General features: G+C 38.8%; 1 protein-coding gene across 1 annotated transcript in view; it reads left to right on the forward strand.

Annotated features, from left to right (window-relative positions):
• PAPPA2 (pappalysin 2) overlaps positions 1-13,402 on the forward strand; it is a 273,728-nt gene that overhangs the window by 212,072 nt on the left and 48,254 nt on the right. Inside the window, exons 17-18 of the mRNA XM_032838777.1 lie at positions 10,659-10,827; positions 12,226-12,361. Of these exons, the coding sequence (XP_032694668.1) occupies positions 10,659-10,827; positions 12,226-12,361 (305 nt within the window). The remainder of the gene's footprint in view (positions 1-10,658; positions 10,828-12,225; positions 12,362-13,402) is intronic.

The raw sequence follows: 13,402 nt of genomic DNA on the forward strand, positions 1-13,402 counted from the left end.
AAAGAAAGCTGAGTAATTTTTTTCAAAAGCCAGAGATGTATTTAGAGCCACATCTGGAGTTCAAGCATTCGTGTCCTGATTCCAAATCATCTGCTCTTCGCCACTGTATTCCTGATGGGAGTCACCCACTACAGCCACTAAAAGCCTGCTGAAGGTCACTGGGACCTCTGACTCTTTCTCTTTAGTCAAGGAAAGTTTCTAGGAGAATGTTACCCAGCCTTTTCATTCTAGCCCACATTAAAAAGGTGAGCTATTAGGCATACTGCAGACATGGGATTCCCCCATGGAAAATCCACAAAGTCCTTAGGTATATCACAACCTTCTAGAAGTTCTGATAACTCCTTAACAGGTTTGGGTTTTACTGTTGCTGTGACTTCTAGACAAGGAGGCATGGAAAGAGCTTTGCTTTCTGAAAGCGGCCAGGGACATGTAGTGATTGAATAGTTAATTCCAAGGTGAGGACGTGGATATGTGTTTACACTGGGAGCACTTTTTATCAGCCCTGTCTGTGAGTTGGACTGACCAGTAACAATACCTGGAGGAATTTGTACATGAAAATTTGGTGAAGATAGGCAAAGGATTTCTTGCAATGAGAGAACCTGTCCTCTGAAATTGAATTCATACATTTTGTGGCCCCTTTTTGCCAGAATTTTGTCCCAGCTGCCTTCCCCCAAGCTCTTTTCCTCGCCACAAGATAAAGCAAGATAAAGCTGAACATATTTCAAAAATTAGGGTGGGCACATATATACTTTTCCCATTTACACTTGGCCAAGATTTCAAACAGATTCTACCTTTCACTCCTCTGGGTTCGTGCATGCATTAATCTTCTGGCGGGTATGCCCTTCTTCTCTGTCCCTGCCTAATTGAACCCATCTCTTAGTGTTTCTTTCCTGATGTCCTTCATGTCCCAGAGAAGTACTGGGAGCTCCCTCTTTGGGCTCCTATAGGTCAGTATTCTGGTTCTCTTATGGTATTAATATTTGTTTCTAAAACCATATGACCTAATGTAATTCATAGGCATGTAGTAGATGCTCAGTGAATATTTGTTGGCTGGATGTATGAATGGACAAATAACTGAATGATGAGAGATGGGTGAGGCAAGAGATTCCTATTTAATAGTATTTGTCTTGGAATCAGTTCACTCCTGCATTTCATTGTAACCACTGGGTCCTCAAATACACACGGAAGGGAATGAATTTTAGAATTCTGCAATAATGTTAATTACCATTGTATATGTTTGGGTTTAAATTGCATGCATTGCAAAAACTTCAGAATATTTTAAAATCTGGGGGTAACCTGATTTGGTAGACGATAAACCCTGTTAGCTCTATGGAGAATTATGTGAGAGGCCCAGCGACTCATGCAAAAGAGATTAAGTGGGAGCTACTGAACTCAAAATGAGAGAGGCTGAGGGTTAGACAACTAAGGCAGGGCAACAAAAGTGGAGAAGGAGCCCCAAACTTGAGTTAGGTGTTCAGACCTGGGACAAGACATTATTGCATCTGCCAACTTGGAGACCTAAATTTTAGTAGCAGGAAGCCCAAAGACAGAAGTGAGGGGTGGGGCTTTGAAGTAGAACTATCTATGTACTTTCAGGACTTAGCACACTGCTCATTCTGACAGAGAGGCTCCGTTTTACATGGAAGAAGAGCTTTGTAAGGGGCATTTTTTTTTTTTTTTTGAGTCAGGGAGAAATGGAAAACCAAAGCCAATGTGTATGGTGGGATGGTCCTACTAAAACTAATTCTTGTCCAGTGGAGTGGACTGAAGCTAAACATCGAGGGCCTGCTGTGCAGAGGTTGGACTCACTGATGGGCTGTGGACTGACCATGACCAGTCTGCCTGCTCTTCATTGAGGATATTGGCTTGAGAAACCAGGTCTGCAGTTTGTTAAGAGGGTGTCACACTCCCTGATTTTGGAAGTGCTGATGGTTCGCCCAGGGGTGGGGTAGAGGACTTTGTCTTTTAACAGAGCCTAGAGTAGTGCTTCTCAAACTTGAATGTGCAAAGAAATCACTTGGGGATCTTGTTTAAGTGCAGATTCTGATTGAGTCTGTCTCAGGTGGGATCTGAGATTATGCATTGCTGACAAGCTCCTGGGAGATTCTAGTGCTGCTGTTCTGAGAACCACACTGTAAGTGGTAAGGGGCTAAACTGTATTCTGAGTAAAGAGGCTTCAAATTTCAACTCAAAAGCTGACCGTGTGCCACACAAAACACTTAGCCAATGGATGCTCCCGTTTCCGAATCTATGTTATGGAAATAATGCGGTTACTCCTTGCTTTTACACCCCCTTTTTAGGGGTGTTCTATGTGGTAGTATTTTGTGACATGCAGTATAAATGTATGAGGTAACAGGAGATACTTTATCTGCAGCTCCATTTCTAGGAATAATGGTGCTTGCATACTGTGATTTAGACATTGGCATCAGATGGATCATGGTACCGATCCTTTTTCTTCCATTAACAGTTAGATAACCCTAGGCAAGTTATCCTACTTTTCTAAACCTTACTTATCTCATCTATAAAATAAACATTTATATACCATACATTGTGCTGGAGAGTGAAGATATAATAGTAAATAAGGTCTTATTCTCACCGAGTTTACATTCCAGTTGGGGAGACAGGAAATAAATTACTAAAACCAAAAAAAAAAATATATATATATATAATTAGAATATGCATTCCTTGAAAGACACAGGTACTTTGATTAAAAACCAAAAATAATAAAAGTATAAAATAAGGTTGCTCTGGGGTGGCAAAAATTATTTTTAGATAGGAAGAAGAGCCAGTCAGAAGAACAAAAAGAAAAACACAAGCAGAAAGAATAGCGCCAAAGTCCTTTGGCAGGAAAGAACTTGGTTGTGCTCGGGATTCTAAGTCCAATGTGGACAAAGTACATTAAAGAAAGTGAATGGGGTAGATGAGGTCAGAGAAAGTGGGACCAGATTACACAGGACCTTGTGACTGAGAAGTGAGAAAGTTTGGATTTTTTTTTTCCGTACAAGAAGAGGCAATTTGAAATGTTCTAAGCAAGAAAATGGCATGATGTAATGTATTTATTTATTTTATAAAATATCTCTCTGACTGGTGTTTGCCAACTGGATAGGAAGTGATCCAGAGAAATGGGGTATCCAGTTAGGAGGTGAGAGGCGGGAACTTGGAATAGCACTCATGACAATGGAGAGGCAAGAGGTATGGGAATAGATTCTGGAGATATTTGGGAGGAAAAGCTGAGAAGACTTGCTGATGGATTGAATCAGATCAGATGGGGGGGGATGGGAAAAAGGTAAAACTGAAAGAGTAGAATCAAAGATGTTTTTTAAGTTTCAAATTTGAGCAACAGTGTAGATGATGGTATGGGGGTGGTTAAGGAAGAGCATGTGCAAAGATAAGGTAATGAAGAACTCACATAATAATAGTCCTTCTTACATGAGGGGGTTAAGAATAAAATGATGGAGATATATATTCTTCTGCACAATTCCAGACCTTAAGTGCTCAATATTTTATTGTGTTTCTGTTATTGTTATTTTTCTTGAGGGACTACCCATTGGAGACACCAGATTCCCTTGATTGGTAAAGATATGAGAACTCTCTTGGACTCAACAATCATATTTTTATTTTCTCCAGTGAAAAATAAATATTACTTTTGTGAAAACCGTGCAGTGGTGATAGAAAAATGGGGTAGGGTAGACTCATGTGTGCCTCAAGCAACATCAATCAAATTTTCAGCCAAGTCTTGATTACAAGATCTTTATTTCTGGCAATGGTGTAAGAAGCAGAAAGAGCACAGCTGGATTTTCAGCACTAGGTGGTTACCACGAGTTCTGGAAATTGGAAAAAGCATCTTCTAACTTGGAAGTTATGGTGATTTGTCTGGAGTAGTTTGAAGGAAAATAAATACAGACCTTCCCCTAGCCCCAACTCCTCTCATGATGCCATTTACAGAGTAAGTTGTCTTGCTGTAACTGTTCCTGTTTGGTCTTTGCTAAGCAGATGGCCTTTTTAACCAGGGATGTTAGGTATGTGATTTTGCTCTCTGATTTCTACACCTAAGATTAATTTTTTCTGTAGATAGGTAGCATAGATTTTAGTGGTTTGCCAACCCGGCTCCATATAAAAACTGCTGGCCAGTCAAAAAAATACAGAGTGTAGGGCAGTCCCAGGACACTTGATTTAGTAAGAGTGTCAGTCTTGGTATTTTTAAATGTCTCCTGCATGATTGGTCTACAAATGTCATTTGGAAACCATCGGTCTGAGGATTGGGGTGTTATATTATGATTTGAAAACTCTGCATTCTGTTCTTTCTTTTGCCAGTGAATTGTTTGCAAGGTGGCATTGCGCAAGTCACTTCATGGTTCCTAATGTGATAGTTTAGCCTCTTTTACTCCACTGGAATGAAGAAAATATAGACAGCTAATAGTCAGTGAGTAGAGTGTTTCATGTGAAGGACGTTTGGACAGGACTAGCAAAGAAGCTTAGAATCCCTGGCCTGGTGAGGGTCTGCCTCTGGGCATTGAAGTAGTAGTCAATGGCATCATTCTTTGAAATGCAAACCTATTCATGTCATGGTTTCAAAGTGCCTCTTAACTCTTGATTCATAACACCTTATGTGAAGGAGTTGAACCACAGTAAATAAACCAGTTTTCTTCATTAATGATTTTAAAAGGCTCAGAGGACACTCTTTAACACTAAACTTAGAAGAGGGAGAGCTGTGGCATCCCTGGGGGGTGAAGTCTTGCCATTGCTATAGGATTTGCCTTCCAGCATTCTCCCTCTCTCTGTTTCACTGATATTGCTGGTGGTTTGCATCACAGGGCCTGTCCTATTGTTTGCATCACAGGGCCTGTCCTATTGTTTAGCTACCACCTACAATGGGCAACTCACTCTTCCCTCTGCAAGTTTGATATATCTACCTTCACCACTGAGGTTATTAAACTGGCAAGGAAATATATGAAATTGGCATTCTTGAATAGCTCTTCAATGCTGGGCAAGAAAAGGGAGGGCTATTTCCATGTTGAAGAGTTCCAAGCAATTCAGAGAAAAATACTACATGAAGTCAAAATATTATCGTTTTGGCCAAGCAAGGGTTTTCCTTTATAACCATGCTGACATGCAAGGTTTTACAGCCTTGCCTCTCCCCTGGTGTCAGTAGTATTGCCTGCTCTCTCCAGCTGGAGGATGTCAGTTCAGCAGAGGTAGGGGAAGGATTTCATCTGTGGGAGGTAGTAGAAAGAAGAGAGTCCCTGGGAAGATATAAACTCTGTAATGTGAAAGAAGAGTAGAATATTCCATCTATAAGAGGGCCGAAAAGGAGTTTAGTTATAATCAAAAGAACTACAAAGCTTTCATTGAAAATAGATTTGAGAAGATATTCTTAAGTGGCATCTTCCTTTAGGGAAAGGAGGCATATACTTAATAGTACATAGTGTGTGATTTTATTTATATAAATTTCAAGAACAGGCAAACATAATCTATGCTGATGAAAGACAGAATAGTGTGTATTGCAAGGCTGTGGGAAGGTTTAACTGTAAGGAACACCAGGGAAATTCTGGGGCACTGGAAATGCTCTATATCTTGATCTGCATGATTACCCAGGTGTATTCACATGTAAAAATTATTTGAGCTGTATACTAAGATTTGTGTAATATTCTATATGTAATTTATTACTCAATACAGAAATTTAAAATGAATCATCTTCTTTTTTTTTTGCCAGACTTATAAATATGGTTATCAGGATAAAGGACCCCTGGGGTATTGAATACGATAGAGATGTTATTAATATTCAAAGTGGGCTGTAGAGAATGAAAAGAACAGTTAAATTGGACACAGTGGAAGGACCACAGGCTTTGGCAGCTACTCACGTAGGCCCTGGTCCTAATATACTTTTTACTGTGGATCTTTGAGCTAGCTTTAAATTTCTCTCATGCTCAGTTCCCTTCTATACATGGTTAATAATATATTTACCTTAACTGCCATTTGGAGGATTCAGTGAAATAATGTATATAGATATTTTGCCAAACATCTAAAATATAACTCAAAAATAGTATTTATTATTAACAGATCATAGATATATGTTCATAAGCCATGATGCTTAAGAATTCTAGTCATAAAATCAAACTTCTCCCCTGAAATATTCCTGGGAATAAAAGTATGAATCTCAATAACTGTTTAACATCATACTAAAGAGTAAAAAGCTGAAAGCTTTTCCTCTAAGATTAGGAACATGACAAAGATGCCCACTCTTGCCGCTTTTATTCAACATAGTATTGGAAGTCCTAGCCACAGCAATTAGGCAAGAAAAAGAAATAAAAAACATCCAAATCGGAAAGAAGTAACACTGTCACAATCAGCAGATGATATGATACTATATAGATAAAACCCTAAAGATTTCACAAAAAAAATCATTAGAACTAATAAATGAATTCAGCAAAATTGTATTTAATAGTTCAGTGAAGAACTAATAAGTGAAATCAATAAAATTGTTTCTATATACTAATAACAAACTACTACAGAAATTAAGAAAACAACCCCATGTAAAATTGCATCAAAAGGAATAAAATGCCTAGGAATAATTTTAACCAAGGAGGTAAGACACCTGTATACTGAAACTCAAAGACATTGATGAAAGGAATTGAAGAAGACAAAAATAAATGGAAAGACATTCCATACTCTTGGATTGGAGAATGAATATTGTTAATAAATATTGTTAATTGAATCTACAGATTCACTGCAATCCCTATTAAAATCCCAATGGTGTTTTTCACAGAACTAGAAGAAACAGTTCTAAAATTTGTATGGGGCCAAAAGACTCTGAATAGCTGAAGAAATCTTGAGAAAGAAGAGTAAAGCTGGAGGTGTCACACTCCCTGACTTCAACCTATACTACAGAGCTATAGTAAAAAAAAAATATATGGCATTGTTATAGAAACAGACATTTATATCAATGAAACAGAATAGAGATCCCAGCAATAAACCCACAAATATATGGTCAATTAATTTACAACAAAGGAGCCAAGAATATTCAAGGGGGAAGGGACAATAAATGGTGTTGGGAAAAACTGGTCAGCCACATGTGAAACAGTGAAACTAGACCGCTGTCTTACATCCTACACAAAAATTGACCCCCCCGTGGATCAAAGATGTGAATGTAAGACCTGAAACCATTAAACTCTTAGAAGAAAACATAGGAGATAAATTCTTCAGCATTGGTCTTGGCTTTGGATTTTTGGATTTGATTCCAAAATCAAAGGCCACAAAAATAAACAATTGGGACTATATGAAACTAAAAAGCTTCACAGCAAAGGAAACCATCAAGAAAATGAAATGGCAACCTACTGAATAGGAGATAATGCTTGCAAATCATATAACCAATAAGGGGTTAATATCCAAAATATATAAAGAACTCATACAACTCAATAGCAAAAAAGTCAAACAACCCCATTAAACAATGGGCAGAGGATTTAAATAGACATTTTTCCAAAGAAGACATACAGATGGCCAACAGACATGTGAAAAGATGTTCAAAGTCACTAATTGTCAGGTAAATGCAAATCCAAACCACAGGGAGATATTCTTTCAAACCTGTTAGAATGGCTCTTAACCAAAAGAGAAGAAATAATAGTATTGAAGAGGATGTGGAGAAAAAGGAACCTTTGTATATATTTGTGGATGTAAATTAGTGTTGCCACAATGGAAATCAGTATGGAAGATCCTCAAATAACAAAGAATAGAACTACAGTATGATCCAGTTACTCTGTTTTTTATCCAAAAAATAAAAATAAAAACATTAATATGAAAGGATATATGCACTCCCATGTTAATTGCACCATTATTTATAATAGCCAAGATATGGAAACAACCAAGTTCCTATCAGTGGATGAATGGATAAAGAAAATGTAGTGTATATACTTATTCCATAGCGGAATACTACTCAGCCATTAAAAAGAAGGAAATTTTGCCATTTGTGACAACATGGATAGATCTTAAGGATATTAAGTTAAGAGCAATAAGTCAGGGAAAGACAAATGCCACATATTTTATTTACATATGGAATTAAAAAACCCAAAACAAATGAACAAATAAAACTCATGGATACAGAGAACAGATAGATGGTTATCAGAGGGGAAGGGAGTTGGGAATAGATGAAATGGGTGAAGGAGGTCAAATGCGTGCTGAAAATGGTAACTGGAGTTATTGTGGTGATCACTTTGTATGTATATAAATATCAAATTGTCATGTTGCATATCTGAAACTAATGTTATATAATAATTTTGCCTCGATAAAAACTAACACTCCTTCACTTATTTCTAAGTGGAGACTGTTTAAATTATGTTAAACTATTAAAATTTATTTAAATTAGTTGATATTTTGAAAGATATTATTTATTTGAGAGAGAGAGAGTGCACAAGCAGGGGGAGCAGGAAAGGGAGAAGTAGACTCCCCCCTGAACAGGGAGCCTGACACTGGGCTTGATCCCAGGACTCTGAGATTGTGACCTGAGCTGAAGGCAGATGCTTAACTGACTGAGCCACCCAGGTGCCCCTATTTAAATTATTTGAAATCAAACGCAATCTGTGCTATAGGACCTAGGGCAAATTATTTCACATTTCTGAGTATGTTTCTTTTAGGAATAATAATACTATTTCATCAGGACTATTCTGATCATTCAGTTTGTTACCATGTGTAATATGCTATGCAATATGCCTAACACACTGTGAATTTTGGTTCGATTATTTTACTTGAAAGATACTTAACTAATGCCAGATGTAAGCCAGGTATTATTTAGGGATTATTATGAGGAATTAAAAACAGGAATTAAGACCAAGAATAAGGCACAATCCTTGCCTTCAGCAAGTTTCCGCCTTACTGGGAAAGAGAGACATGTGCACATTTATAAAACGATGTGATAAATATTTAACTCAGTATGACATTGGAATACTGGAGAAGTACACAGGAGGCATTGTATAATGATGTGACAGTCATGAAAAGTTGTGGGCATATTGAAATTTAAAAAGAGCATCATGGCCCTGGAAAATAATAATTCAAGGCCACCATATGGTTGAGTCCATGGCCAAGGAATTATTTCTGTTTTAGAATCACAAGCTGGTAACCAGGATTGCTCTGAATCAGAAGTGGATGCATTAAAACAGAAACATGGAAAGCTCCTTCAAATTGGCAGTGAATCAGAAGGGGAATGGAATGGAATTCACAGTACCAAGACCTAATTCTGTTGACGTCTGTCTACCTCGAGGCAGCTTCTCTGGTTGGAAGCCATGTTCGTGCACGAGAAGGAAAAGCAGTTCTTTCAGGACAGTGTTGAGTCATGCCTACTTTGAGAATCTGACAAAAGCCATGAAAGCTGTCCAAGGAAAAGATGGACTTGGAAATAAACAAAATGGCCGTAGTAATCTCTAATGAGGTTCTTGCCCTTCTAAAGTTCAGGCTAAGAGTCTCTCTTTTAAAAGAAAATCTCTATGCTGCACCTTCTCCCCTCTCTGGAAAACTGAGGAATATTGGCAACTTCCTCAATTACATTACCATATGAACACTGATGATCCCCACATCACTTCTGAGTAGTCTCCCAAGTGTGTGATAACTTTTTCTTTCCTTCATCCCACCTAGCATTTCCCAGTGCACTTAGGTGTGAGGCTTCTCTGAGATGAAAGGCTTAAATAAAACCCAACTGTAAACAATCTAGACCCTGCACTGATATTTATCAAGCTCTGTTGAGAGTCAGATATTAAATATTACAAGTATCCCTTGTTTTATTGTGTTTCGCTTTATTGTGCTTTGAAGATATTGCAGGGGTTTTTTTTGTTTTTTTTTTTTAACAAATTTAAGGTCTGTGGCAACCCAACACTGAGCAAATCTATTGGTACCATCTTTCCAACAGCATTTACTCACCTCAAGTCTCTGTGTCATATTTTGGTAATTCTCGCAATATCTCAGACTTTTTCATTATTACTGTATTTGTTATGGTGATCTGTGATCAGTATTCTTTGATGTTATTATTGTAATTGTTTGGGGGCACCATGAACCATAACCATATGACAGCAAACTTAATCAACAAATGTATGTGTTCTGACTGCTTCACGGACCGACTGTTGTTCTCCCACCTCCCTCCCTCTCCATGGGCTGCTATATTCCTTGAGAAACAACAAAACTGGAATTAGTCCGTTTAATAACACTACAATGTTCTCTAAGTGTTTGAGTAAAAGGAAGAGTCACGTGTCTCTCAGTTTAAATAAAAATCTAGATGTGATTAAGCTTTCATTGTTTTGCAGACTTTCATGCTATTGCACACTTAATAGACTACAGTATAGTGCAAACATAAGTTTTATATGCACTGGGGGCCAAAAATTTTCATTTGATTCTCGTTATTGTGAGCTCTCCCATCATGGTGGTCTGGAACGGAACCTGCCATGTCTCCAAGGTATGCCGATACCATATGATAGCTGTTGCTATCACTGCTAAGTGTACACTACGATTTTTATATCCATGACTTAGAAGTTAGACTGGTGAGGTAGGACCTCTGGTTAACCAGAACCAACTGTTCCTACCTATTTGCTAATCCTTATCCCATATCACAGAGAACCCAGTCTTCTCCCATGACCTCCTTGTGGGAGTCTAATGGGCTATTTTGTTTCTTGTCTCATCAGCAATTTCCTGAAGATACAGTGCCTGGAGGGTGGAATCTGGGAGCAAGGCAGCTGCATCCCAGTGGTGTGTGAGCCCCCTTCTCCTGTCTTTGAAGGCATGTATGAATGTACCAATGGCTTTGAGCTCAACAGCCAGTGCATGCTCAACTGTAACCAAGAAAGTGGAAGGGTAAGATGACTTGAATTTGGTTTTGGATCAGACTGTGCTCTAATCTTGATGACCAATCCAAGAATGTTGACTAGAAATGATCAGAGCGAATCCCAATAGGCAGGGGCGTACTAAGTTGGGATTCTAAGCAGCTGTGTTGATATTATTCGATAGAAAATTCAGAAGATAACCCCATTTTTGGAATAGTTTAAAACTTCCTCTTGGATAAAAGGAAAAGGAAAAACCTGAAGGGTTGGGTACCTGGGTAAATTCCAAAAAATGACAGGCTTTTTATTTGGCAATGTGATTATCTTCCATGGATGGCCACTGACCTAACCTGGCTCTGAAAGCTGATGTCGTATTTTTCAATAGAACAGAGTCCTGAACAGAAACACAGATTTCTCGGCAAAGGCAAAGCTGCAAACACTATTTGACTACCATTCTCCCTAGTATTTTGGCGTGAGAGGTATCAAATGAAAACCACAGTCTTATCGTGGTTATGTGATTAAAATCAATTTTAGTTTTGACTCTTTTCAAGCACCACACACACACATGAGACAGGAAGTTAAGCCAACTTCCTAGGCAGAGATCAATGACCTTGACTGCTCTCCTGGCACATGTCTGTCTCAGTGTCCAGCACTCCAAGGTAAGCACTGCTGGTCAGATGTGAAAAGAACATGCCATGAAATGAGACTCCTGAGAAATCAAACACATCCGTTTGCACTGATTGTTTAAGGCCTCAAGGAGTTGGCCCCAGATGAAGGGAGAGTTATCTACGGTTTCTAAAATCTTGCTTTCTTGGGTTTTGTGAGTTAACACTGTTCTCTCTGTGAACTGCGTACAGTGTCCTTTGTGATTATTGGGGATGTGGAGCCAAGAGTCACACAAACCAGCACACATATGGAGAAAGGGAATAAAATTTTGGTGAGATCAAAAGCAACTATGATGTGTCTATTTAAGCAGAAAGTAAAAATACCTTTGGAAAAATTATGAATTGGTTTCACCGGATCATACCCCCTTGAAAAAAAAGTCTGACATTTGCTACAAGCAGCGTTTGTGTGCTAGTATGGATGAATCCATGCAAAACAACACCATCTGTGAAAAAAATTCCAAAAATATCTCCAAATATGTGGGCTACAGTTAACAGCTCACAGAATCCATATATCTAACACATTGTTAATAAATTTCATTAATGACAAAATTGTTCATGATTTCTTCACATCCAAACATCAAAAGATTGTCTTGATTTTTTTTTTTTTTTTTTTGGTCAGTAACAGTATGGTTTATTATTTCAAAAGTATCTTTTAGTCCAGGTTCTAAGAGTTGGAGAACACTACCATTTCATCAGACCACTTTTTTTGCCTGCTCTAAACGAAGTTAACAAAACAAGCATGGACATGTTTACCTTTGATATTCTAGCGTCCCATCCTCTGCACTAAGGAGGGACTATGGACTGAGGAGTTCAAGTTGTGTGAGAACCTTCAAGGGGAATGCCCACCACCCCCCTCGGAGCTGAATTTTGTGGAGTACAAGTGTGAACATGGATACAGAATTGGTAAGTTTGGGAAGAGGTTGTAAATTCTGCTTTCAAATAATCCTTTTATTAGGCCTGGCTGGAGTTTGAGTCCGAGCCATTGTTCTCTCTGAGGAGTAGATGGAAATGCAAGTTGACTTTTAGGTGGTTCAGTAAAAAATAAAATTTATGTCAAACTCCTTCTTTTTACCCTTCCACATGCATGTGACATTGGTGTGGGTGCTGAGCTCTTTGTGGAATGTCTGGTCATGTTCCCCACTCGCTGCAGGCAGGAGGTGGAGTTATTTGTGGCAGGAGTTGAGTTTAGTCCAAGAGGAAGGGTGGGAATGTGTAGCCAAGCACCATGCATGTGCTGGGCCCCTTCTCCGTTCTTCCGGCAGTTGTTACTGGAGCAGACAGTTCCTGAAAGGAATGATTTGAGATTTCATTTGCTCGTGTTGCTCTTCAACCACTCTTTCCCTACAGGGGACCAGGCTCCAGAACCTACGGGCAAATTCTTAATCAAGTAATGGCAACTAAGGGTCTCTGTGGTCGGAGCTGATTTATAGTGATGTTAATTCAACTTGGCCCTGGCTGGACCTAAGCATCACAGAAAAGAGATGCTGTTTATGGAAAACTTGTAAGATTAACCCTGAGTTCTGAACTGCATAAGCAAGGAATAATATTTTTTTAAGATTTTATTTATTTATTTATTTTAGAGAGCAAGAGAGAGAGAGAGGACACACATAAGCAGAGAGAGGGGCAGAGAGTGAGGGGAGGCAGAGAATCTCAGGCAGACTCTGTACCCAGCATGGAGCCCAACATTGGGCTTGATCTCATGACTCTGAGCCAAAAATCAAGAGTTGGATGCTCAGCTGACTGAGATACCCAGGCTTCTCAGGTCAGGAGTAATTTCATGCCATTCTAACTGTATAATGCCAGTGGGCATAATTTGAGTGAATAAGAAAGTTCGTTAGTTTCAGAGATGGTTCTCTACCATCTTTAGGTTGTTCTTTGCCCCAAGATATCTCACGACCATGCATGGAGTAGTGGGGTGCTGGGACAGGGCCTCTTGAGTGGTGT

Source organism: Lontra canadensis, unplaced genomic scaffold (genome assembly GCF_010015895.1).
Source record: "Lontra canadensis isolate GAN:19392208 unplaced genomic scaffold, GSC_riverotter_1.0 scaffold106, whole genome shotgun sequence".
Classification (NCBI taxonomy): domain Eukaryota; kingdom Metazoa; phylum Chordata; class Mammalia; order Carnivora; family Mustelidae; genus Lontra; species Lontra canadensis.